The sequence below is a fragment of the Pituophis catenifer genome, unplaced genomic scaffold, assembly GCF_029215685.1.
Source record: "Pituophis catenifer annectens isolate HBS135680 unplaced genomic scaffold, rPitCat1.0.hap2 SCAF_4, whole genome shotgun sequence".
NCBI lineage: Eukaryota > Metazoa > Chordata > Lepidosauria > Squamata > Colubridae > Pituophis > Pituophis catenifer.
The window spans coordinates 14,196,872-14,224,458 of NW_027256884.1; the positions used below are offsets into that span (position 1 = coordinate 14,196,872).

Below are 27,587 nucleotides of genomic sequence, written 5' to 3' on the forward strand. Positions count from 1 at the left end.
ATGTGTGTGACTCCGCCCTCCCCGCCTCCTCCCCGAGCTTTGGTATTGGTACGGCCGGGGCGGGGCGAGACCGAAGGGAAACAGCCGGTCTGCCATGGAGGTTCCGCGCTGGCTGCCGCTGGAGGCGAACCCCGAGGTGGGTGGGTGGGTGGGAGGGAGTAATTGGGTGGATGGGTGGGAGGGAGGGAAGGGACGGAGGGGCTTCGTGGGTGAGTGAGTGGGAAGGAAAGACGGAGGGGGAGCATGGATTGGAGAGTGGGAGGACGGGACGGAGGGGGTGCGTGGGTGGGTGGGACGGGCATGTGAGTGGGTGGGTAGGAGGGAAGGGACAGGGGGCGCATGGGTGTGTGAGTGAGAGGGAGGGATGTGGGGACGTGTGGGTGGTTGAGAGGAAGGGATAGGGGCATGGAGGGTGAGATAGGGAGGAATGGGGGGCATGTGGGTGAGTGAGAGGGGTGGGGTGGGGTGGTGAGTGAGAGGGAGGGTTGGGGGGACGTGTGAGTGTGTGAGTGAGAGGGAGGGAGGGAGGGATGGGGAGGGTGAGTGGATTGGTGAGGGAGGGATATGGTGTGTGTGAGGGAGGGAGGGCTGGGGGGATGTGTGGGTGTGTGAGCGAGGGAAGAAGGGAGAGATGGGGAGGGTGTGTGGGTGGGGGAGGGAGGGGGGCATGTGTGTTTGTGACAGGGAGGGCTTGGGGTGTGTGGGTGAGTGAGAGGGAGGGATGGGGGCGTGTGGGTGGATGAGTGACGGAGGGATTGGGGTGTGTGTGAGGGAGGAAGGGAGGGATGGGGAGGGTGTGTGGGTGGGGGAGGGAGGGGGACATGTGTGTTTGTGACAGGGAGGGCTTGGGGTGTGTGTGTGAGAGGGGGATGGGACGTGTGGGTGGGTGAGTGAGAGGGAGGGATGGGGGGCATGTGGGTGTGTGAGTGAGAGGGTGGGCTTGGGTGTGTGTGAGTAGAGGGAGGCATGGGGGGCATGTGGATGAGTGAGAGGGAGGGATGGGCGTGTGGGTGGGTGAGTGAGAGGGAGGGATGGGGGGGCAGGTGAGAGAGGGAGGGCTGGGGGGACGTGTAGGTGGGTGGGTGAATGAGAGGGAGGGATGGGGAGGGTGGGTGGATTGGTGAGGGAGGGAGGGATGAGGATGGGTGTGTGGGTGGGTGAGTGAGTGAGAGGGAGGGATGGGGGGGCGCATGGGTGTGTGGATGGTTACTCGTGTCCTGTCTCAGAGTGACCCTCTTTTCCCCTCTTTCTGGCTTGCAGGTAACGAACCAGGTGAGCTGCTCCACCGTCTCTCCAGGGTCCTCATCCCCCTCGGGTCGGGGGTCTCCCGGGTGGGGGGAGGGAGGAAGAAGAGGGCGGCATGGGCAGTGGAGGAGGAAGAGGAAGCAGTGCCCGTCCGTCTGTCTGTCTCCCGGCAGTTCCTCCGGCAATTGGGCATCTACCCCAGCTGGCAGTTCGTGGACGTCTATGGCTCCGACCCTGAGCTGTTGGGCTTGGTGCCCCGGCCCGTCTGCGCCCTGATGCTGCTCTTCCCGGTCACCGAGAAGGTAGGTGGAACCGGGGGCTCTTTCCCCCACCCCCCTGGGGAACGGGTTCCCCTTTCGAAAGAAGATCTCAATACAGAAAGTCCTCAATTTACAGGCCACAACTTGAGCCCTTAGGTTGTTAAGGGAGAAATCTGTTTGAAGTGAGTGTTGCCCCATTTTGCGACTTTTCTTGCACACAGGTGTTAAGTGAGAAGGTCAGAAAGTCGCAAAAGGGGAATCACGTGACCCAGCCACCGTCATAAATGGGAGTCAGTGGCCAAGCATCTGAATGTGAATCACATGACCACGGGGGATGCTGCAATGGTCATAACTGTGAAAAATGGTCATACGTCACTTTTTCAGTACCGCTGTAACTTTGAATGGTCACTAAGTGAACTGTTGAACAGTTGAACTGTACCTGTAGAGTACAGTCAGAATAGAGCTGGAAGGGAACCTTAGAGGTCTTCTAGTCGTACCCCCTGCTCAAGCAGGAGACCTCGAGGGTTTCTTCGTTTGGGGGTGTCGAATGCTCCCCTATCACCCCCCCCCCCATCCATTTTGCACAGCCAGATGCCCATCCACCCACCTCGGGATTCCCCTCCAGCTTCAGAGCTGCTGAGCATTCTGGGAGTTGTAGTCCAGCTGCCTCTGGAGAGTGAAGAAGTCCGCAGGGAAGCAGTACCAGATAGTCCTCGACTTACAATTATTCATTTAGTGACCGTTTGAAGATACAATGGGACCGCAAAAAGGGACTTACGACCATTTTTCACGATTAACGACTGTTGCGGCATCTCCTTGGTGATGCGATCAAAATTTAGACGCTTGCCAATTGATTCATATTTATGACGGTTGCAGTGATCACCTTTTGCGACCTTCTGATAAGCAAAGCCAACGGGGTAGCCTGATTCACTTAACAACTGTGTTACAAAGTAATCAACGACAGTAATTCACTTAACAGTTGTGGCAAAAAGGGTCATAAAATGGGACAGAAGTCACTTAATAACTAACTGCCTTGTTTTGCAATACAAATTTTGGGCTCAGTGGCGATCGTAGATCAAGAATTACCTGTATTTGGACTTTGAGACTTTCTTGTTTGCAGGAAGCCATGCTTGCAAAAAAAGGGACATTTCCCCCTTTTAAATGTTCTCCCTTTAAAGCCTTTTTCAGCATCTTCAAAGTGATACCATATTCAGGTGGGGCCCTGGCACATCCTTCCTTTGCAGCCCTCTCAAAAGTTTTGGGTAATTGGCAGAAGAGTGGCTTTAAAGACTGCTAAGCACAGGGAAAGGCAATTTTTTTAATGGTCCACAGTCTTTCAGCGTGTTGCCCTCCATAGAAACTGAATTGTTAAAAATGGCCTTTTTTCTAGTGTTCTGGAAAGCAAATTTTTTTTTTTTGTAGCAAGGCTGCACATCACAAGGAAGGTAAGAGAAATGTGCATTTGGTGGGCATTTCAGGTGCAAATCAAGGGAGGGCATTGCAAGGCCTGCAGAACCTTCTAGTTGATTAAAAAAAACCCTTTCTTTTTACAACCCTGTAATCCTTTAATTCAGGGTATGGATGGAACTGAGCATTTACTGGCCGGATGCCCTTCCTGACACCTATGTGGAGTTCACAGCAGATATTTTTTTTTTTCTTTGCGCTCTAGGAGAAAAATATCTGCTGCTATCTAGGATTGAACTCTCAACTTTCCGAGTACTGTTTATTTTGTAAAAATGGATACTTTGAAAAGGGGAATTTGAAAAAAAAAAAAGTATTTTTTTTTTCCCTTCCTCACTGCCTAGTATGAAACTTTCCGGATGAAAGAGGAAGAGACGATCAAAGCGCAGGGCCAAGAAGTCAAACCCGGTGTTTATTTCATGAAGCAGACCATTAGCAACGCCTGCGGAACCATCGGCCTCATTCACGCCATTGCGAACAACAGGGATAAAATCGACTTTGGTAAACCTTTACGTTCTCCCAGGTTACTCTTCAGCGGTTGGGAAGATCGGTGGCAACTTTTTATGACCCACGGAAAAGTATTTACAGGGCGCCGTGTACAGGTAGTCCTCGACTTAACAAGAGTTCATTTAGTCACCATTCGAAATTGCAACAGCCCTGGAAAAAGTGACTTGTGTGACGATTTTTCACACTTAGCATCCCCATGATCAAAATTCTGATCAAAATTGTGATGCTCAGCAACTGACTCATATTTATGACGGTTACCGCATCCCCGGGGGTGTGTGGGTGTCATGTGATCACCTTTTGCGGCCTTCTGATAAGCAAAGTCAATGGGTTCCAAGTAATAGACCTATAGCAAGCAAAACTCCGAGGCAGATGGATTCCTCAAAGAATAGCTTTATTGGATATATGACATTGGCACAGATCTGGTGAAAACCGACTCTGAAGGTTCCCGCGGTTTTCACCTAATTAAAAGTGAAAGTTTTCCCTCAACCCCAAACAATCAGTCACATGGTCCAATCAAGGTGCCATCTGGTTGCCTGGTAACATCACTCCTCCTCTCTCCGACCAGCTGTGAGAATGTCCTTGGTTCCCAAGAGAAAGTATTTTGTTTTGGCTACAAAACCTCAGCTATCTCTAATCCCCCTCCCTAAACTCCAGTGTGGCAACACTGACGCTCCAAGACGGCTTCAGTCAGATCGGCTTCAGGGTTGACAGTGTAACAACAACAGGGTTTAGTAACAACCGTGTTACTAAATTAACAACTGCAGCGATTCACTTAAATGTGCCAAGAAAAGTCGTAAAACGAGGCGAAACTTCACTTGACAAATGACTCTCTTGGCAAGAGAACTTTTGGACTTGATTGTGGTCACAAGTCGAGGACTACCTATGCTAACCAAAATACACTATTTTAACAATTTTAATGATGATGATATCCATTCAGTTGTGTCCAATTCTTGCCAATTCTATCGGCCAAGGTCTCTCCACGTCTTCCAATCTTGCATTACTTCTTTGAGTTATTCTATTCTCTGCGGTCAACTTTGATGATGCCCATCGACCGTGTTCTTTGATGGCCTGGTTTCCTTTTACCGCTAACTTTTCCAAACAGAATTGCTTTCTGTAGCGAATTCCTCCTCACAGCATCTCCAAAATAAGTGAAACGCAGTTTCGTGATTTTCCATTTTAACGAAAAGTAGTTTATTTTATTTTTTCACTAGCCATGAACATCCTTAATGGCTGAGTATATTTTGTAGAGAAAAGCACTTAGGCGATCTTTCATTTTTGGCCAATGACAGCTGTGTCTTTATTTTTCTTTTCTCCAAGGCAGAACTGAGGAAGAATGGAGGAGGAGTATAGTAGGAAGCCATGAAGCAGACCGTAGAAATGTCTCCCAGTCTTTATGTTCTGTTTGCAAAGCGGCTGAGCTAGAAAATTCCTAGAAACTTTTTCATTTGTTACACGAGTTGTCTTTTGGGTGTCATTGGGGGCTGTTGTGTCATGTGTCATCGTACAAGCCATACTTTTTAATGTTACAGTCCTTTTTTCTTTAAATGAATGCTGTCTATTTCAGAAAAAGATTCTTCCCTGAAGAAATTCCTGGATGAGTCGGTGCCTATGAACCCCGAGCAAAGAGCCAAATACCTAGAAACTTATGAAGTGAGTGGGGAATGTATATTTGGAGGGCAATCTCTCTTCTCTTGCAGACAGTCGCCATTAGATTAGATTAACAGAGTTGGAAGGGACCTTGTAGGTCATCTAGTCCAACCCCCCGCCCAAGCAGGAGACCCTACACCATTTCTGACAGATGGCAGTCCAGTCTCTTCTTGAAAGCATCCAGTGATGAAGGTCCCACAACTTCCGAAGGCAACTTCTGTTCCATTGGTTGATTGCTCTCACTGTCAGAAAATTCCTCCTTATTTCTAGGTTGAATCTCTCCTTTATTTTTTTATTTTATTTTATTTCCAATTTATATACCGCCCTTCTCCCTGAGGACTCAGGGCGGTGTACAGCCAGAATTTAAAATATGAAATACAAATATTAAAAAACAATTAAAATATATATAAATTTGGCCCAAAAATTAAAAATACAAACCAATTAAAACATTTAAAAATTTCTTCCTAAGACAGCCCGGCTTGTTGGAAAAAGTGGGTTTTAAGGGCACGGCGGAAGGCACCGAGGTCTTGGATTCTCCTTATCTCTGGGGGCAACTGATTCCAGAGGGTGGGTGCCCCCACAGAGAAGGCCCTCCCCCTGGGGGTCACCAGCTTACATTGATTGGCTGATGGCACCCTGAGGAGGCCCTCTCTGTGGGAGCGCACGGGTCGATGGGAGGTCGTCGGTAGCAGCAGGCGGTCTCGAAGATAGCTAGGCCCGATGCCATGGAGCGCTTTAAAGGTGATGACCAACACCTTGAAGCGCACCCGGAAGACCACTGTTCTTGTTCGGTTTTAATCCATTATTCCTTGTCTGGCCTTCAGGTGCCTTGGAAGATAGCTTGACCCCCTCCTCTCTGTCGCAGCCCCCAAATATTGGAACACTGCTATCATGTCTCCCCTGGTCCTTCTCTTCACTTCATTAAATGGGATAGGCCTCCCAGCCATAATTATAGTGACATCGCCACAATATTAATACTTTCAGGCTGAGCTTTCAAATTAGTAGAATTCTTCGCTGGCGAAGCTTCACAGTTGGATGAAAAACAAAGGTCTATGGATGTTTTCAGTCATCCAGGTCATGGTTATCCCAAAGGTGCTTTTTCAAGAAGCAACTGGACTTTCTGGTTTTTCTTTGGAGGCGTTTTGCTTCTCATCCAAGAAGCTTCTTCAGCTCTGAAGCACCACTGAGCTGATGAAGCTTCTTGGATGAGAAGCGAAACGTCTTCATAGAAAAACCAGAAAGACCATTTGCCTCTTGAAAAAACACCTTTGGAAAAAAGCAAAGGTTTTTTTTTGTACATGTATGTTGTACTATATTTCGTGATAACATGTTATACAGGTAGTCCTCGACTTACAACTGTTCAAAGTTAGAACGGCACTGAAAAAAGTGACTTATGATCAGTTTTCACACTTAACGACCGTTGTAGCATCCCCACGGCCGTGTGATCAAAACTCAGATGCTTGGCAAGCGGCTCCTATTTATGACGGTTGCAGTCTTCCGGGGTTGTGTGAACACCTTTTGCGACTTTCTAAGGAGCAAAGTCACTAGGGAAGCCGCATTCTGCCTAACAACAGTTCGTCTAATTTAACAGCCACACCGTGATTCACTTAATAACTGTGGCAAGAAAAGTTGTAAAGTGGGGCAACCCCAGTTAACAAATGTTTCACTTAGCAACAGAAATTTTGGACTCGGTTGCAGTCGTAAGTCGAGGATTACCTGTATTGTGCCAAGGAGACTGTCATAAAGGCATAGGCTGAGATGTCTAATATTTAGAAGAATACCAGTTTCCTCTTTTTTTTTTTTTTTTGGTAAAGGCATGAGTAGTCCATAACAAGAAGTCACAAAATGGGTTATAAGCCCAGCGATGGTTCATTCATTGGGCTTATCTAAAATTCATATAATGTTTGCCTTCATTTGTGAATGTTATCTTGATTATAGACATTGTACCCGAGTCATGGTTCAGTATGGCTTGTAAACCCACCTGTCCATCTGCTTTGGAAGGGAAGTCATGCTCTGCAGCCATCTTAGGGTGGCTGGCTGAGAGAGATTTTATTTTATTTTATATTTTATTTTATTTTATATTTTATGTTTCGTTTCGTTTTGTTTTATTTTTATTTTATTATTTTATTTTACTATTTTATTTTATTTTATTTATTTATTTATTTATTTATTTATTTATTTATTTATTTATTTATTTATTTATTTATTTATTTTTCATATTTGTATACCGCCCTACTCCCGAAGGACTCAGGGCGGTGAACAGCCATAATAAATACAAATACACATAGAAGTTAAAAACTATTAAGAAACAGATTTTAATTTTATCAATTTAATTCTTTTATTTTACTTTCTTTTATTATTTTAATCTAATTCAATTCTTTTATTTTACTTTATTTTATTATTTTACTTTAGCATTTTAATTTAATTATTCTAATTCACTTCATTTCATTTCATTATTTTTATTATTTTTTTATTTGCTGTCCATTCCTTCTCGGAACAACTCTTTCAGTCGTTTCGGGCTCCAGTCGAGGTTTATCTACCTATCTCGACAGGCTGAGAACCTGTCAGGACCTGCTTGTCATGGTTGCTCAACTCCATTTTTGAGCTGGCACAACCCACTCAAAGAGAAACTCCCTGCTTTGGCTTTGCACAACGTTTGAGAATGAGAGGTGCTCCGCTTAATGGCCATTTATCTGGACGGCAAAGAGGCTTCTGTTTTGATCCCCAGTGTGAGGGCTGCAGAAGAGGCCTTTTCCCAGGAAGAAGCCTTCCTATGCTCACCTTTCTCAGAAAGGGGGGTTTGCTTCAGGAGAAGTGTGGCTCTTTTTGGTCGATGAATCCTGGGGCTTTTTTGGGAGACAATTGGCAACGTTTCTGGTCCTTTAAGAAAACGGTATTCTTCTCCATTAAGAAATGGGTGTTTCGTACCATCATATGTAGTGGATATGCCCAAAGGCATTAAAAAATGTGGACCAAAATACATCCATGGTTAGAGAAAACGATAAAGCAACATAATAGAATAAAGCCAGAAATGTGTTTGTTAGGTATATTGCCAGAAAATTATGACAAATATCAGTGGTGGGTTTCAAAATTTTTTACTGCTGGTTCTGTGGCTGTGCCTTGGTGGGTGTGGCATGGCTTGGTGGGCGTGGCAGGGGAAGGATACTGTAAAATCTCCATTCTCACCCCACTCTAGGGGAAGGTTACTGCAAAATCCCCATTTCTTCCCGATCAGCTGGGAGTCGGGAGGCAGAGAATAGATGGGGGCGGGGCCAGTCAGAATTTTTACTACCTGTTCTCTGAACAACTCAAAATTTCCGCTACCGGTTCTCCAGAACTGGTCAGGACCTGCTGAAATCAGCCCCTGGAATGTATATTTAATATATGTTTTGACAGCAGCGAGAATTATATTTGCACAATGCTGGAAAAATGAGATGAAAATATAATAATAAAAAATTAGATTGTGAGGAAATAGATAGGTTAACATTAAAGATAAAGGATAAAGAAGATACAGAATATTTTTTAACTTGGGATTTTTTTTATCAATGGTTAGATAATAAAGGTAGAAATTAGAAACTGGAAGAACAGTATTATATACAAGTAAAACATATTATTGTTACTAGAATTATGTATAGTGAAATGACCCAGTGAAGCGGTGGCTCAGTGGCTAAGAGGCTGAGCTTGTCGATCGAAAGGTTGGCAGTTCATTGGTTCGAATCCCTAGTGCCGCGTAACGGGGTGAGCTTCCGTTACTTGTCCCAGCTTCTGCCAACCTAGCAGTTGGAAAGCATGTAAAAAATGCAAGTAGAAAAATAGGGACCACCTTTGGTGGGAAGGTAACAGCGTTCCATGTGCCTTTGATGTTTAGTCATGCTGGCCACATGACCACGGAGACGTCTTCGGACAGCGCGGGCTCTTCGGCTTTGAAACACAGATGACCACCGCCCCCTAGAGTCGGGAACGACTAGCACATATGTGCAAGGGGAAGCTTTACCTAAAATGACCCAGACAATACACTGTTTACTAAATACTTAACATATGTTAAAGAAAAATGTATAAATAAAAATATTTTTAAAAAATAAAAAAAAGAGAAACGAGTGTTTAGCAAATTGGTTATCTGTCAGACGATTTGGGGGGGGGGGGGGATGCCTGATAGCCTTTGAATTAAGATGCCCAAAAACACAGGCTAACCCGTCTGTTTTGAAATTCCAGGCCATCCGTGTGACGCACGAATCCAGCGCTCATGAAGGCCAGACTGAGGTAGGCGGCTTATTTATTTTTCCCTGAGTAAAGCTTTTGATACGGTTTTTAAGAACATGGCAGATACTCTTAGGGTACTTATATCCTGCTGTGATCCTGAAGGGGAGCTGGCTGGAAGAAACTTTTAGAACAGCACTTGGTTGAATTCGCTTTCTTCCTGATACTTGTTTGTTTGTTTTATTTGATTTATATGCTGCCCTTCTCCGGAGACTCAGGGCGGCTTACAATGCGCTAAGCAATAGCCTTCATCCTTTTGTATATTTATACAAAGTCAGCTTATTGCCCCCACAATCTGGGTCCTCAATTTACCTACTTTAGAAAGGATGGAAGGCTGAGTCAACCTTGAGCCTGGCGAGATTCGAACCTGCAGTAATTGTAGGCAGCTGGTCTTAATAACTGTCTTAATACTGTCTCTTGAGTTGCATTCATGGTTTGTGTGTGTGTGTGTTTTTTTAATAAAGCTGATTTGACCCAAGGCAAGGCTTTGCTCCTGGCCTTTATAGAGATTCTTGGAATTGGGCTTAGCAAAAACTCCACCTTAGATGTCTATGAAGAGTCTCAGTCATCCAGATCATCGTTGTTATCAAAAGTGGTTTTTATTTTGAAAAGGCCACTGGGCTGATTTTTTTTTTTTTTTTTGGAGGAAGAAGAAAACGTACAACTGATGAAGCTTCCAGATTAGGAAGCAAAACATCATCATCTTCCTGGAAAAACAAAACAAAACCATGTTGCCTTTTTCAAAATTAAAAGCCGCTTTTGATTCTACTTTGGATGCTGGCTTCATTTGGGCTTGGCTGTGGCCCATGGAGGAGTTGAGATCCATTTGTGGGATGGTCCTGCCCAGGGATGGAGAAGCTGCCAGGCTAATTCTGCCCTTTGGCTGCAGCTGCCCTTTGAGCCTCACCCCGTACCCATCTAGCAGATGGCAGAGACTTGTTGGGACAGAGGGGAAATAGGCAGAAATATAGTCAGTCTTTTGCTGACTAGCTCTTCTGTACCTGAGATGCAAACCTGAGACAGAAGTCTCTGCTGCCTGATCACTGTAACCAGCTTCTAAATGACTTTGCAAGGGGGATCCCTCAACAAAGGAAGAATTATAGCTGGCAACATTATCCATTAGTATTAACCATGCTTCTTGCTTTGAAACTCTCTCCTTTTCGTGTCTCTCTCTTTTTTTTTTATAAAAGTTTTTTTATTTTATAGACAAACATACAATACATCATTTAGTGTACCATCTGAGTACATCTTTTGTGTCTTCTTCCTACTTCTCCACTATTTATCATATCTTAATGTTATCATTTCATTTATTATAACATTTCTCCCACATATCTTGCTTTTCTATTAATACATTTTACCCTATATATATATTCATTCTCTAACCAATTATAAAATTGCCCCCATATCTTAAAATATTCCAATTCCTCTCTTTAATTGTCAAAGTCAATCTATTCATTTCTGCACAATCCAATGTTTTCTTAATTACTTCTCCCTCTGTAGGGATTTTCTCTGCTTTCCATCTTTGCACAAATACTATCCTCGCTGCAGTTATGACAGGTATAATCAAATATGTATTTTCTTTAATAAATTTTTCTAGCAAGATACCCAATAGGAACAGTTCAGGTTTTAAATCCATATGTTGTTGTATCGTTTCTTCTAACCATGTTTTAATTTTAATTTAATAATTTCTCGCTTCTGGACATGTCCACCACATATGATAATACGATCCAACATTTAGCTGATTTATCTTTAAACATTTTTGCCAATTTTTCAGGTGGCATGTGCCATCTGTAAAACATTTTGTATTGATTCTCCTTATATGCTGTGCACATTGTTAATTTATAATTCCTTTCCCATAGCTGCTGCCATTTATCTAACTCAGTTGAATATCCAAAACGTTTTGCCCAAGCTATATTTGTTTCTTTTACCTGTTCTTCTAGTTTAATACTAAGTAGTCCGTGTCTCCTTTTAAGCTCAGATTCTGCTTTGAATCTCTTAAGACTCTCAGCCATCTTTAATGCTTTAATCAATCTTTCATTAATCTAGAAGGCTCTCAGTCATCTTTAATCCAGGACCAACAGACATTATTACCATTTCCCCCCTAACAGCATCTAAACGAAATCTGTACAGCTGTACTAAGTATTTGGAAAAGATATATTTCAGTATCCCATTATTTTGTAGGTCTTAGGTGACTGCTTCTTCTCCAATTGTTTTACTTCATTTTTCTTCTGGAAAAATGGATGGGAAAATTTGTGGTTCTTGTGCTTGCAAGCAAAAGAACCTGGGAAACAATTATGCAAAACTTTCAAGAATTCAGCTTTTGGAGACAAGTGCTTTGTTGAGGCTTCCTTGAGTTGCAAATCAGTAGCCTATAAAACTATAGCTTGTAACTTTGATCAATATTTGTAGTTCTGCCCCCCCTGAATTTTTCTTTTTTTGACCCTTTAATCCCTTAAATCAGGATAGAGTTGGGGCGACTAGATGGAGCTGAGCATTTACTGGCCGGATGCCCTTCCTGACGCCTATGTGGAGTTTGCAGCAGATATTTTTTCTTTGCACCCTAGGAGAAAAATATCTGCTGCTTCCTAGGATTGAATTCTCAACCTTCTGAGTGGGAAGCGAGCATCTTCACCACTAAGTCACCACGTTCTAGCTGATAAATGTCTTAGAAAAAACTTTATTCCCAGATTCTAACTGTATTTTCTTTCTTTGGCAAGCACTGTTTATTTAGTAAAATGGATGCTTTGAAAAGGGGAATTTGAATCCAGAACACATTGTTACTAATTTTTTTCCTAATAGCATCTAAACTAAAACTGTACAGCTGTACTAAGTATTTGGAAAATATATATTTCAGCATCCTGTAATTTGTAGGTCTTATGTGACTGCTTCTCCAGTTGCTTTACTTCATTTTTCTTCTGGCTGGAAAAATGGCTGGAAAAGTTTGTGGTTCTTGCGCTTGCAGACAAAAGAACCTGGGAAGCAACTATGCAAAACTTTCAAGAATGCAGCTTTTGGACAAGAGTGCTTTGTTAGTGCTTCCTTGTGTTGCAAATCAGTAGCTTATAAACTTGTAGCCTGTAGCCTGACTAGTATTTGTAGTTTTGCCCCCAGTTCATACCCTAAACTGTCCTAAGAGGGGGATTGGTCATTCATGTATGGTCCACTCTCTGCTCGTCTTACTTATAGCTCAAAAGACATGATCATCTCAAATGTAATATCTGAAAGCAGAGCACAAAGGTTGATTTAAAAATCGAGGGGAGGGGAGGGGATAACAGAACAGAACAGAACAGAACAGAACAGAACAGAACAGAACAGGAGTTGGAAGGGACCTTGGAAGGTTTTCTAGTGAAAACCCCTGCTTAAGCAGGATACCGTTTCAGACAAATGGTTGTCCAGTCTCTTCTTAAAAACTTCCAGTGTTGAAGCATTCACAACTTCTGGAGGCCAGTTGTTCCACTGGTTAATTGTTCTCACTGTCAGGAAATTTCCCCTTAGTTCTAGGTTGCTTCTGTCCCTTGATTAGTTTCCATTCATTGCTTCTTGTCCTGCCCTCAGGTGCTTCAGAGAATAGCTTGACTCCCTCTTCTTTGTGGCAACCCCTTAGATATTGGAACATTGCTATCATGTCTCCCCTAGTCCTTCTTCTCATTAAACTAGACATACCCAGTTCCAGCAACCGTTCTTCATAAGTTTTAGCCTCCAGTCCCCTAATCATCTTTGTTGCTCTTCTCTGCACCCTTTCTAGAGTCTCCACATCTTTTTTATATCATGGCGATCATACTCATACAGTAGAGTATGACAGTCCTGTAAAACAGATGGTTTTAAGAATTTTCCTTTTTTGGGAGGAGGTGTTATAATTTATTGGTTGAGCAAAAGAATTAGATACAAAAGAATTAGGATAAGCTCCTTGTGAAACAATTTTTTTGTTGTTGTTGAAGTTTGTTAATATCCTGGGAATTTTTAGGGCATCGTTTTTGCTTCTTTGAGAATATTTTTTCCTCTTGTTTCTGATACTTATTTTTGTTTACCACTTTCATGTTATTTATTTTATTGGTTTATTTTACAACCTTTAATCATTAAAATCTACTCAGGGTAATGTAGGTGAACTTTCGAGCTTAATCTGAAATAGAAATATATCCTGCTTGTGTTTGCTTCCCCCATACAATTTTTTTTTTAAAAAAAATCAAGCGATTTAAAGATGCCGTTGCTTGAGTGTTCAAGTATTGAGGTCTTTTGCAGCTTCCTTAAAAAAGAAAGTGGGTCTTTTTTCAAAGAGTCTCTGGGGCAAAGCTTACTGAGAAGGAAGGGACGGAGTCGCAAAAAATTCCAGCCTCTGAGCTATTTCCTGTCTTAAAAGCAAGATCTCTCCAAGGTACATTTGGAGTGGATAAATTGTTTATTTTCTTTTTAACTGCCTTCCTGAAAAAATTATGGATCTTTTCACTGACTAGGATGCAGGATGCAGAAAATTCAAAAAAAAAAAAAAATTGGTTTGGCCAAGAGCAACTGCATCTTTAGCAGAGCCCTTAATTGTTCATAGTGAAAGACTCATTCAAAAACGCCACAGTCGTGTCATCCTGAAGCCTCACACATCTAAGTTTAAAAGATGTTGCATTATGCAAGATTGTTCTTGAAGAGAAGAAACAGCATGTCATAATTAGATAAGAGGTACACAATTAATGTGCTGTCTCTGCCAGCATGGGCCACCTAAAGAACTAAAGCAGTGATAGGAAACCTATGGCACGCATGCCGGAAGTGGCACACAGATCCGTCATCCGTTCCTCTTCCAGGTTCCATGTGTGCCAGAAACCAGAAGATCAGGTGACCGGCGCGCATGTGCACGCCAGAAACTGGAAGCTCAGCTTCCCGGCACACGCATGCACATGGGAACTGCTCTTCCGGCTTCTGGAGCTCCTGCGCATGTGCGCCGGTGAGCTGCTCTTCTGGTTTCTGGCACCTTCCTTAAACGTGTGCTTCAGTTTCGGCACGCGGTGCTGAAAAGGTTTGCCAACACTGAACTAGAGGATTCTGCCAGCGCGGTCAGGAAGATAGCTATTCTAGTGTGATCGTGCAATGCACATTAAAGATGGCGGACTTGTGTTTTCCTTGCTTCAAGGATTCTCTCCTTGAGGTCAAGGATGGAATAGCCTGGATGAGGGATGTTTGTCCCTCTCAGTTCTGAATTTTTGCCTGAGTTCTGCCCCTTGGGTTATTTTGAATGGAACTGGCTGGCGTAAGTCATGTACATTGATGGTGGGCATTGCAACTCTGGGGTCACAGAAACCATTTCACAGATGGCCAGGTGGTTGTTTCTTGTGCTCAGGTATGATTTATGTTGGAGTCTTTTAGAATCGTCGTTTGCCGACATGAAACTTCCTCCCTGAATAATAAGAGCTTTTGTGCCGTGTGCAACTGTAACAGCATTGTAATTCAATAGACCAGGGGTGTCACACTGGATTTCTTTGAGGGCCAGATCAGCACTGTAGTTGTCTTCTGTGGGTCAGTGGAGGAGGGGAGACGGGATGGACAGCAGACGGGACGGATGCCTCCTGCAGCACTCTGCTGGCCAAAACGGGGCGTGGGGGGACATGTGCATGCCTCCTGCACCCCGTTTTCATCCTGGATGGCCTCCAGCACCCTGCTGGCCAAAACGGGGCATGGAGGGGGCCACACGCACCCCCCTGCACCCCATTTTCAGCCTGGACGGTCTCCTTCAGCACTGCTGGCCAAAATGGTACGCAGCGGAGCCACAGGGTGGGGCTCCACGCCCTGTTTTTGCTAGCAGAGGCACTGTGGGCCAGTCCTTTGCTATTTCCAGGCCGGCCCCAGGGACCAGATCTAAGCCTCGAGTTTGACACCCCTGTAATAGAGCAAAAGGCTCTGGGCTTGACCAAGGATTTGTGGAAATGGTTTAGGAGTTTTGCAAGAGGCATCTATAAATCATTCCTTAGCAAACTGTCTAGGCCTGGGATATCAGAGGATACTTTCGTTCACAGTGGGAGCAAAAATAGCCCTCTCTGGGTTCGATAGAATCGAACAGTTGGAACAATAGATCAGTAGAAGAGAAGAAGCTTTTTTGGATGAGAAGTGAAATGTTTTTGAGGAAAAAAAGACACACGAGAAAGTCCAGTTGCCTTTTGAAAAGCACCTGTGGGACAACCATGACCTGGATGATTGAGAAGCTCCATAAACATTTAGTCCTCTCTGGGTTTCTTTGCAACTGGTTCTTCAGCGGTTTAATGATAGGGATTAAATGTGGAAATGAGGCAACCATGGTAGGTTGTTAACTGTGGTTAAACCAGATCAGGTTTCCCAGGTTGAGAAGAATAGAACAAGTTTATTTCTTGATTAGATTTCCTTCCTACTTTACTCCAGGCGGAACAGGTGCCATTCATCTCCCTTCATCTTATCCCCTACAAATAATTACCTGGTGAGGTAGGCTGGGCCCAGAAGGGTGACTTAGAATCTCCCAGTAAGTCTGAAGATGGGTTCAAACTGGTTTTGACACCTTAGTACCTACACCCCACCAGCTGATAATCAGTGCTTATTTTGGAAAAGGCAAGGATCAACTGATCCACAATGAGGATTAAAGGTAGTCAGAATTGACCTCAACATTTCTGTCGCTAAGTGAGGCCTTTGTTACGTGAGATTTGTCCCCCTTTTACAGTCACAGCTGTTAAGTGAATCGGTGCTGTTGTTAAGTAAAGTAGACTGGAGCTAAATTTCTCTCTATAAAATTCATATAGGAAACGAGGGCTGGGTGTTAATTCCCACCCAAAGAAATTGTCTTTGATGTACAGCTCTGAAATGAAATGACCAGATTCCAGCAGAATTCCAGCGCGTGTCCTGATTGACTTCTGACGAGATTTTGATCAGAAAAACGTTGTCTTTTTGTCTTTGAAGCAAATGGGTAGAAGTAGAGCAAAAAGACACTTCTCTTTATGAGCTTGTAGTCAAAGCAGCCCAAAAGTTACACCAGCTACAAAGATGCTGCTTGCCTTGAGTATAAATGTACATCCTTCCTTCAGTTCATACTCAAACTTGCAGACACGTATTCATCATTTGGACTATCTTTGTGCACATCACAGTAAACAAAGCAGGTCTCTCATGCTGTGAATAATCAACCCGAATCAGTCCACTATAGGTTGAAATCCTCCTTGTAAAAGGTGAGAATTATTGTCTACCTAGCCTGTGCAGAATGGATCTTCTGACTTCCTAGCCTAGGGATGTGTGAGAAACCAACCCAGATACCCCAGGGGGTCTTCTGTGGCTTGGGGAAAGGGAGGAGGGTCCTTTTTCAGCACCTTAACCTCTTCCTCACAGCACATTTATATGTATGTGTTGGGGGAGCTATTTATTATAAATATTTTTGTGTATTTATGCATCAGCTACGTATGAATGGTCCCCTTGCATTAAACTTTCTGGGTTTTTTTTTGTAATTGGTATCCGGCCTACACTGGGTACTGGGTCCCACCTGGTGATCCGCTGGGGCGCCAGCCTCCACGCCATTTTGAACAGGGTCCCTTTTGGAACCCTGCCCTTGACAAATCCTGGGCCAGCACTGACGGTGTCTTGAGGGGTCCAATCCCCAAGAGAGGCAGCAGCTGGAAGCAGTGGTGGGTTCCTCCCGGTTCGGTCCAGTTCGGCCGAGCCGGTATCAGTGACGATATGACGTCACTGAACCGGTTCTCCCCCCCTGCCCTCCCACCTCCCACCCCCCCACATTATTCTTACCTTTTATTTGGTCCCACCCCCAATCTATTGCTGCCTCCTGAGTCCCAGCTGATGACTAGAGGGAAAAAAAACTGTTTAAACTCTTGCCGCGGGGCTTCAAAGGGCCGTCCTACAGCTGATAAGTGTTAAAAGCAAACAAATGAGTCGGGTTGTAAGTGCGAGGACTGGTCATAAGTGCAAGGACCTTCCAGAAATGACTCTGACCAGCTAGCCACGCCCACCTAGTCACATGACCTCCAAGCCACATCCACAAAATAAGCCACGCCCACAGAACCGGTAGTAAAAAAATATTAGAACCCACCCCTGGCTGGAAGGGGTGGCTCCACACCCATCATCAACCCCCTTGAAGTCGCTTCGAGTAGCATGAATGATGGTTGTGGCGTCGACATCCCCAACAACCCAGGATCCGACCTGCCGATTTCTCGGCAGCCGTCTCGTTACCACCATGAGGCTGAATCTTTCCGTATGACCTCTGGTGGGCGGTAACGCTGCCTGGGGGCCCCTCTGAGGGCAAGTCATTAGTCCCCGGTATAGATGGGCTGGAATCCTTCACTATCGGCGGTGACCTGTTCCTCATCGGAAGCCCTCCATTAAACTTTCTTGCCATTATCTTCATACAACTGAAAAGAACTCTTCCACCAGATTGTCAGCAAGAGAACTTGCTGGAATTAGGGAGCAGTTAAAAAAAGGGGGAGACGACTCCCCTTAGCTGAGGTGGCAGAGAAACCTTGTGGCCTTGAGTTGATAAAGAGCAAAGAAGACCAACTAAGATGATTGAAGGGCCTGGAGACAAAAACATATGAAGAACGGTTGCAGGAATTGAGTATGGCCAGTCTAGAGAAAAGAAGGACTGGGGTGGGGGTGGGGGACATGATAGCGGTGTTCCAGTATTTGAGGGGCTGCCACAAAGAAGAGGGGGGGGCAACTTATTTTCCAAAGCACCAGAAGGCAAAGACAAGACACAGTGGATGAAAACTAATCAAGTAGAGAATCAACCTGAAATTAAGGAGAAACAGTGGAAGAGCTTGCGTCCAGAAGTAGTAAGAGCTTCATCATTGGAGGCTTTTAAGAAAAGCCTCCTATCTCAAATGGTATAGGGCAGTGACAGCTAACCTTTTTGCTGTCGTGTGCCAAAAGTGGCGGGAGCGCGGCGAGGTTGCCCATGTGTGTGCCCACACCCATAATTCAATGCGCCCCAACCCTGCACGTGTACCCCCCCCTTTAGCATATGATGGCACAGTGGGCCCGGAAGGCCCGTTTTTCATCCTCCCCAGGCTCCAGAGTCTTTCTAGGAGCCTGGGGAGGGCAAAAACAGCCTTCCCCCCCCACACACACACAGAGGCCGGAAACAGCCCATTTCCCAATTTCTGGTAGGACCGAAAGGCCCAAAAATCAGCTGGCCGGCGCACACATGTGTGCTGGAGCTGAGCTACGGCAACACTCGCATGCCAACTGATACGGCTCCGTGTGCCACCTGTGGCACCCGTGCCATAAGCTCGCCATCACGGGTATAGGGTCTCCTGCTTGAGCAGGGAGTTGGACTACAAGACCTCCAAGGTCCCTTCTGGCTCTATTCTAATTGATTGATTGAGGGGACTTGAGGGACCCTGCTCTCTCGATTCCGCTTTCCTTGCCCGTCCAAACAGCTCGAGTTTTATGGCCGCCCTTATCCACGTTTTATGGCTGCCCTTATCTCTCGCCTCACCACATTCCTGAGTCTTGTTTTTCAAAGCAAAGTTCACCTGCTGGAAAAGCCATTTCCTCCCAAAGGCCAACCGGTCCAGAAAAGGCACACTTGAAATGCCTTCGGGTCAACAATGGCTGGAGAAGGAAAAAACAAGAGTGATTGAGGAAGCCAAGCCCTTCCCCCCCTGCCAGACCGGGCCAGGGTGGAGGAATGTAGAGCTTCATCCAGCCTTGGCATTTTCGCTCTGGGGAGGCCGAGCAGCCGCCACCAAATGAATGCCTGGATGCCCTCCTGTTGCCTTCAGGCTGATGGGAAAATGCTTCCTGCTTCTGGGAAGGTTCACGAGCAGCAGATCCTCAGAGAAGGGCCCTCAGGCCCCAGAAGGCTTCATCTGGGCTGGGGCAGCTAGAAATGCAGCCCCCCTCTATTCCCACATCACGCTGGGCCAGAGTTGGGGAGCGAAGCAGACTTTGCAAAGGATTGTCCAGTCATAGCTCGGATTTAGAGGAGGATGCAAGATGGCCTCCCTCACAGCCAGGCCTCCCCCGCCTTGGTCTCCAGCCTACAGTTCAGCAGCAGATGTTTGGATTGGGGCGCTCTTCGACCAGAAGAGCAAGTTGAGGTGGCTATGGGGCTGCCCCCTTCGTTTCGCAGCGGTTTTTACACCCCCAAAATGCAAAGCGCAAGACTTAGTGTGAGGGGAATACAGAAGCTTTTTCAGAAATTGCTGCCGAGCGGGAAATCCAAGCAGGAAATGGGAGGAAGGTGTAACATTGTCTGGTTTGGACACGAGCAAATTAATTTTGACCGATTGCCTGCGAATGATATCAATAAAGGAGAATATTTGTAGCTCAGGGTCGAAATGAGAGGTCCTTGGGGCTCTCTGAGCTTGCTTGTTTCTTGCAGACATTTAATTACCCAGATAGGTAACATCGTCAGTAATATAGGGCAAGCCACTTGTATATAAACAGGGAGCAAACTTCATTCCTCTAGGACTGATAATGTTACCTAGTTTGGGTAATGAAACGTCTCCAGAGAGCACCAAGGACCTATAAATGCCTGTCCTGTTTAGAAAAACATGGATGCTTGTTTTTTGGGGGGGTATAAAATGGCCACTGGTTTTGAGGGCCACGGAATTGGGCTATGTCGCTGAACACAAGCTCTACTTGTAAAGTGTGTCTTTTTTTCAATATTTGTATAGTCCTTGCCTGGCTCCTCCTCCTCTTCCTCAACCCAGCCTGAGTTTAGCCACTGCAAAATGAAGGCCTCGCCCTTGCGTCGCTCCGCCTCCCTGACCCTGATCAGACACAGCCCCGTTGCCTGTGCCAAAGCCACCAGCCCCATAGAGGAGGCCACAAGCCCTCCCATCTGCCTGCAGCGTTGGCGGCCTACGGTCCCAATGTCGTCTCTGGGGGACTCCTCGGCCGTAAGTCTGGTTTCTCCTCGATCTCTGCTCAGGGGCTCCCTCCCTCCCTTCCAGCTGAGGATAATGTCTCCACCTCTTTGAAGACTCCTCTGGGTTTGCTTCTCGTCCTTTGAGGGTCCAGCAAACCCAAATCTGTGCAGCTTTGCCATCTTCAGACCTCCATGGAAGCCACCACTGAACCCTTCAAGGAAGTAATGGGGGAATGATGGCTGCTGGTCCATCTTCCTTGGGATTTCTTTCTCCCTCCCGGTTGGTGCTTTTGTTGGCCTGCAGACCTTCAATGCTGTTCCATTTGGTTTCTTGAGCTCTTCGTTTCTTCAGGCTCCATGGTGGTCTCTCTCCGTCTGTCTTTCATCCGGGCTTCATAGCGGTCTCCTCTCCTTCTGTTCTTCAACCGAGGTCTTTCAGGAGCGGTGCAAAAGGTGACTTCAGGATTCTGGACCTATTCTTGGCGTTCTCCCAAACGCCAGCAACAGCCTTCTTTCTTTGCCAGTCAAGATGATCGTTCATTCTTTGGCTTATGTTCCCCCCACCCCCTTCAAGTAGTCTTTCACTGTGACTGAATCGCTTAATATTATGTGCTTCCTATGTTTTTTATGATGTGGGAGTCAGGATTTCTACCCAGGCCTTCCTTGCCAGTAGCGAAATCTCCAAGAACGTTGGTTGGGCTTCTTTGCAGAGCGAATGCAGAGGGAATGACGGAGTATAGATAGATTATATGATAAGAGTAGAGTGAAGATATGGGGAAATTTCCCTTATTTCATTTATTCATTCATTTTTTATTTTATATGTTAGAGTGTGGTGTCTCACATGCTTAGGGACGCTGGGTTGGAGGCTAGTGAGCCCACGTTTGAGTTCCGAGTGCTCCTGTATAGCGGGGGTGAGCTCCTGTCATTTGTTCCAGCTCATTGATGGGGATTTGAAAGGAGCCTCCGTGGGCATTTTCCGGGCAATGGTGATGTCACCAGCTAATCCTTTCAACCCGGAAGCACCTTAACAGGTGCCTCTGACAAGAATGGGATGATATTTTACATGTTCTTTTCGGCTGCAACTCCCAGCTAATTCCAGGATGTCTGACTTGCCCACTGCCCTTCTTCCAATAATCTTCATAAATCACATCTCTGGTCCTGTGTTTCATGTATATGTGCTGCAGAGTAGCATAAATTTGGATTACAGAGAGACCAGATTTTTCATGTCTTCAGGTTTGAGGGCCTGGAGTTGGTTAGTGGGCATTTTATCAATCTTGTGCCTAAGAAGGTGACAGAAACTCGGTTATATGGGGAAAAAATCCTTTGTCTATACGTTTTCATACGTATATTTATTTACTAAGATTTGCACTACCATTCCACTACAGGTGGCTTCCAATTCATTGAAATAATGCAAGAGAGCAAAAAATGGAAACTAGAGTAGGAAGAAAAAGCACATCACTTGATAATGAAAGTTACAGTTTCCATCATCAACAAGAATGCACTGGATATCTATGGAGATTCTCAATCATCCAGGTCATGGTTGTCCCAAAGGTGCTTTTTTTCAAAAGGCAACTGGATTTTCTTTGTTTTTCCTTGAAGACATTTCACTTTTCATCCAAGAACTGAACTGAAGGAAGTTTCATGGGTGAGAAGCGAAACGTCTTCAAGGAAAAACAAAAAAAGTCTCGTTGCCTGTAGAAAAAGCAACTTTGGGAAAATGCACTGGACGACAAAGCCCCAAACCAGCATCTCTTCCCCAAAGGCCATCTAGAAAGTGTGATCTTTGTGAGTCACCAAAATGCCAGTAGAGAAGGAATGACTCCAGCATGGAAGGAGCAGATATGCCAAAACTCGGATCCAAGTTTTTCTGGGGTCGGAATAAGTTTCAGAGTAGAATTAATTTCTTTTCCAAGTCTACAGGCAAGCGTTCTGCTAATCCCTTGTACGAATCTCACCTTCTTTCTTGCAGGCACCAAGTATAGATGAGAAAGTAGATCTTCATTTCATCGCTTTAGTGAATGTGGACGGCATTCTTTATGAACTAGGTAAGAGCTCTCACAAACAAGCAAAGCCCCATCCATGGGACGCAGGCAGCAAACAAAAACATGCCTCCTGCAGTCTGCAGAAAAACCACAGACCCGGTCCCTGGTACCCAAAAGGTTTGTGGGGGGGGGGCACTATTCTAGTCCAATGTCTTGCTCAAGCAGGAGGCCCTACAGTAGTGACCAAAATTGTGGAAACCTTGTGGGAAAAGTGTATTTTTGAGGTTTGATAGCTAATAACACCACTTTTTTTTTTTTGGAGTTTCAAGATAATCCTATTCCACTGCTAGAATGGCCTGGGAATAGCCCAGTCCTTCTTAACCCAATTGAAAATCTACGGAGCCGACTAAAGAAACTTGTTAGTCAGAAGCAGCCCAGCAATAAAACCCACTTAATAGAAGCCATCATTCAATCTTGGTTTCACATTATAACAGCTGCAGAATTAAAAGACTTGGTTCACTCCATGGGAAGACGTTGTAAGGCCGTAATCCATGCTAAAGGTTACCCAACTAAATATTTTTTAACAGTAACAAGAGTTGGAAGGGACCTTGGAGGTCATCCAGTCCAACCCCCTGCTCACGCAGGAGACCTGTACTAGGGATTCGAACCGCTGAACTGCCGACCTTTCTGATTGACAAGCTCAGTGTCAGCCACTGAGCCACCTAGTCAAGGACTATTAAGTGACATGGTGCTAATTTTTGTAAATCTTGTTTTTTCGGTCTGTTTGACTTTTCTTCTTTATACTGTAACTGCTGTTCTAATAGCAAATTCTTCATCAAAGTTATTGCATTACATTCTTGATTAAATTACCTTTATATTGATATATAATTTTATAGTACTACTCCAAAAAAAAGTGGTGTTATTAGCTAGTTTTAGAAAATACACTTTTCCCAAAAGGGTTCCACAATTTTGGCCACTTCTGTATATCATCCCAGACAAGTGGCTGTCCAGTCTCTTCTTAAAAGCCTCCAGTGATGGAGCACCCACAATTTTTGAAGGCAAGCTGTTCCACTGATTAATTGTCCTCACTGTTAGGAAATTTCTCCTTGGTTCTACGTTGCTTCTCTCCTTGATTTGTTTCCATCCGTTGTTTCTTGTTCTTGCCTTCTGGTGCTTTGGCACCTTGTCTTGCTTTCCTGTGCTCTTGGTTCCTGGGGGGGTTGAGTTCACAGAGAAGCTTCAGCCGTGTAATAGAAAGCGAGAAGTTTGCATTTCTGGATGGCTTGTTCAAATGCCTTTTCCCAGAATAGACTGGGAGAGGAATTCAGAGGCACTTAGTCTGTGAAATGTGTGTGTGTGTGGGGGGGGGGGGGTGACTCTGTTCAGCTGGATTGCTTGTGGAATAGTCCCTCCTTTCGGAGGTTAGCCACGTGAGTAAAGCAAGCATTTGTGGCATTTTCATCTGGTTTCAGATTCCTCTGTGACAGAAATATAAAAAATGTGTTGCCCGGTTAAGTGATTTGCAGGATCTGGAAATGGAGACAGTCTGGCTTGACATAATCAGTGCCGTGGTAGAAAACTGGCTTCATATCTTCGGCCACTAAATTAAGTTGGGTTGGAAAAAGCGACGCCACGAAGGATCCCTTTACGTAGTTCAGTTACAGCCCAGGCTCTCTCTGGATTTCTCACACGGAAAGGATGGGCCTCTTGATGGCTTCAAAGGAAATAACACTGGTCCTCGGGTGATTTGAACCTGGAGATATCCTTAATAAGAACAGAGCTGGAAGTGACCTTGGAGGTCGTCTAGTCCAGCCCCCTGCTGAAGCAGGAAACCCTATACCCGTGATGGCGAACCTATGGCACAGGTGCCACAGGTGGCACGCAGAGCCATATTGGTGGGCACGCGAGTGTTTCCCTAGCTTAGCTCCAGCGCACATGCACACACCGGCCAACTGATTTTCAGGCCTTCCGGTCCCACCGGAAGTCGGGAAACTGGCTGTTTCCGGCATCTGGAAGGCCTCCGGGAGGATGGGGAAGGCTGTTTTTGCCCTCCCCAGGCTCCTAGAAAGCCTCTGGAGCCTGGGGAGGGGGAAAAAACGGGCCTACCGGGCCCACCGTGCCATCACATGCCAAAAGCAGAGGGAATTGGGGGGGGGGTGTCACGTGCGCATGCGCAGGAGAGCAGGGCGCATTGAATTATGGATGTGGGCATACGCACCCGCGACCCCCCATGCTCCATCCGCTTTTGGCACGCGACAGCAAAAAGGTTAGCCATCACTGCCCTATACCATTCCAGGCAAGTGGCTGTCCAGTCTCTTCTTAAAAACCTCCAGTGATGAAGCACCCACAACTTCTGGAGGCAAGTAGTTCCACAGGTTAATTGACCTCACTGTTAGGAAGTTCCTCCTCAATTCCAGGTTGCTTCTCTCCTTGATTGGTTTCCATCCATTGTTTCTTATCTTGCCTTCTGGTGCTTTGGAAAATAAGTTGGCCCCTTCTCATTGTGGCAACCTTTCAAATATTGGAAGACTGCTATCATGTCATCCCTAGCCGTCCTTTGCTCTAGACCAGGGGTCTGCAACCTTAAATACTCAAAGAGCCATTTGGACCTGTTTCCCACAGAAAAGAAAACACCGGGAGCCACAAAACCTGGCTGGGCGTGGCCAACTCGATGTCACTCACTGCCACCAGTCACATGACCCCCCCCCAGCCACGCCTACCCAGCCGGTCATTAGGGCAGAGAACCAGTTGTTAAAAAAAACCAGGAACCACAAAATCCTTTTGACATCTCTCTCTCTCCCCTCCCTCCCTCTCTCCCTCTCTCTCTGCCCCTCTCTCTGTATCTCTCTGTCTCTGCCCTGGCTGCTTCTCCATCCCCTGCCGTCACCCTTACCTTCTCAGGCCAGGCGAGGAGTGACTGGGAGGGCAGGGCGAGGGGCGGGGCCAGCCAGTGGTGGGATCATCTGACAGGGAGCCACAGCAGAGGGCCCAAAGAGCCGCATGCGGCTCCGGAGTCGCAGGTTGCTGACCCCTGCTCTAGACTAACCCAGGACGTTTCAGGCATTCATAAGATAAGATACCCAAGAAATTCCAGCAATTTGGAATCCCTATATTTGGAATGCAGATAAAGATAAGGAAGAATTAGAAGACTGTCTAACTTTCCAACCTTGGGTGTCCTGCATTGAAAGCGGGTTTAGAGGTGCTGGGATGCCCCTTCGTAAAGTGATAGCAATTGGCGGATGGCATGACCTTATGAGGTTTTTGGCTCAGGATTAGTGGGAGGCAGCCGTGGGAGGTGGGAAGGGTAGAGCCCCTTTCTTTTCTGAGCAATGAAGAATGACTTTTCTCCATCCCAACAGATGGACGCAAGCCTTTCCCGATAAACCATGGGCGGTCCAATGTCGACACGTTTCTAGAGGTAGGAATTCGTAGTTGCTTTATTGGGTTTCCTGTAAGAGAGCAAAGGGATGCGGTGGCTTAGTGGCTAAGAGGCTGAACTTGTCGATCAAAAGGTCGGCAGTTTAGCAGTTCGAATCCCTAGTGCTGCGTGACGGGGTGAGCTCCTGTTCCTTGTCCAGCTTCTGCCAACCTAGCAGTTTGAAAGCACATTAAAAAATACAAGTAGAAAAAGAGGGACCACCTTTGGTGGGAAGGTAACAGCGTTCCATGCGCCTTTGGCATTTAGTCATGCCGGCCACATGACCACGGAGACGTCTTCGGACAGCGCTGGCTCTTCGGCTTTGAAACGGAGATGAGCACTGCCCCCTAGAGTCGGGAAGGTCTAGCAAATATGTGCGAGGGGAACCTTTACCTTTACCCTAAGAAAGCAGCAGGGGCTTTATTGTCCTCCAAATTCGAAAAGCAGGATCTGCTATTCTAGAAAGATGCAGGCTGGCTTTGTTTTCTCCCAGAGAAAGAATAAGGAGGGGGCAAACAGATTTAAAACTCAGTGCAGTAACAGAATTTGTATAGTACAGTGTTTTTCATCCTTAGCCATTTTAAGAACTACAATTCCTTGTGTTGGCTGGGAAATTCTGGAAGTTGAAGTCCACCGGTATTAAAGTTTATGAAACACTGGTTTAATATGGGTAGTCCTCGACTTACAACAGTTCATTAATGACCACTCAAAGTTGCCAAGGCACTGGGGGAAAAAAGTGATTTAGGACCATTTTTGGCACTTACAAATGTTATAGCATCCCCATGGTCACGGGATCGAAATTCAGACGCTTGGCAACTGACTCATATTTATGACGGTTGCAGTGTCCCAAGGTCACGTCGTCCCCTTTTATGACCTTCTGACGAGCGAAATCAGTGGGGAATCCAGATTCCTGAGTAACAACCATGTGACTGACTTGACAACTGCAGTGATTCACTGAACAACTGTGACGAGAAAGTTTGTAAAATGGGGCAGAATCCACTCAACGAATGTTTCGCTTAGCAACCGAAATGTTGGGTTCCATAAGTCGAGGACTATGTGTATATGAAAACTACAACTACCGTTTCCAAAGGCATAAGAAATTGTGAATTTAAATATACAATTTACTGTAAGAGCATAGAATAGAACAGAATAGAATTCTTTATTGTCCAAGTGTGATTGGACACACAAGGAATTTGTCTTTGGTGCATATGTTCTCAGTGTACATAAAAGAAAAGATACATTCATCAAGAATCCTAAGGTACAACACTTAATGATAATCATAGGGAACAAATAAGCAATCAAATCATACTAGGAAACAGTCAATATATTAGTCATGCTTACATCAATGCTGCTTAGCAGAGTCCCATAAGACAACCTGGTACCAATGAAAATGGCTGTGTACGGAGAGACGATGATATTGTGTATGTGGTTATCTCTCTGTGTGTTCTTCCTAGGACGCTGTAGGAGTATGCAAGAAATTCATGGAACGCGATCCAGATGAATTGAGGTTCAACGCAATTGCTTTAGCAGCTGCCTAGATCACTGTTATGTAAGAGGAATTGGCGTCTAATGTACTGTAACAAAATTATATTTTACCCGCAAATCAGCAACGATCAAATTTTGATAACATTGAGGTGAATTAAATTTCAGATTACGCTTTGCTTCCTGTGACCTTTTCTCCGTGTTGACACGATGGAAATTTACATAATGAGAAGCCGTTAGGAAGGCCCTGGTCTGATTAACACAACACATGCAACTGGCTTATTGGAAGAGAGATGCTGTGTGCATACACACAAGGTGGCACCCCCAACTCAGTGAACCAACCACCCATCCTAAGAAAATTAGTTTTAGCCCCATATTGATGACCAAGATTTTATGGGGAGTGGGGGGGGGGGGGGTTGTTTCCTTGTCTTGATAAAGTAGAATATTTGCAGGTGAGGGTTGAAATGAGGAATCCTTGGTGCTCTCTGAGCTTGATAGTTTGTTTGCAGATG

At 45.3% G+C, this 27,587-nt stretch overlaps 1 protein-coding gene across 3 annotated transcripts; it reads left to right on the forward strand.

Moving 5' to 3' along the window:
• UCHL3 (ubiquitin C-terminal hydrolase L3) lies at window positions 1-27,254 on the forward strand. 3 transcript variants are annotated; one of them, XM_070942722.1, is made up of 9 exons: window positions 1-144; window positions 1,261-1,272; window positions 1,419-1,547; window positions 3,311-3,467; window positions 5,038-5,123; window positions 9,333-9,380; window positions 22,163-22,238; window positions 25,535-25,593; window positions 27,048-27,254. In XM_070942722.1, the coding sequence occupies exons 1-9, from the start codon at window positions 1-3 to the stop codon at window positions 27,129-27,131; spliced, it is 795 nt and encodes a 264-aa protein (XP_070798823.1). In that variant the 3' UTR covers window positions 27,132-27,254. The 3 variants fall into 3 exon arrangements, with proteins under 3 accessions (XP_070798823.1, XP_070798821.1, XP_070798822.1); XM_070942720.1 differs by having other exon boundaries at window positions 71-136; XM_070942721.1 differs by lacking the exon at window positions 1,261-1,272 and having other exon boundaries at window positions 78-136.
• The last annotated feature ends 333 nt before the right edge of the window (window positions 27,255-27,587 follow it).

Coding starts and splice junctions, on each gene's coding strand:
- UCHL3 (XM_070942722.1), top strand. CDS start 1: ATGTGTGTGACTCCGCCCTCCCCGCCTCCTCCCCGAGCTTTGGTATTG. Junction 1,548..3,310: donor TCTTCCCGGTCACCGAGAAG/GTAGGTGGAACC, acceptor CTCACTGCCTAG/TATGAAACTTTCCGGATGAA. Junction 25,594..27,047: donor ATGTCGACACGTTTCTAGAG/GTAGGAATTCGT, acceptor TGTTCTTCCTAG/GACGCTGTAGGAGTATGCAA.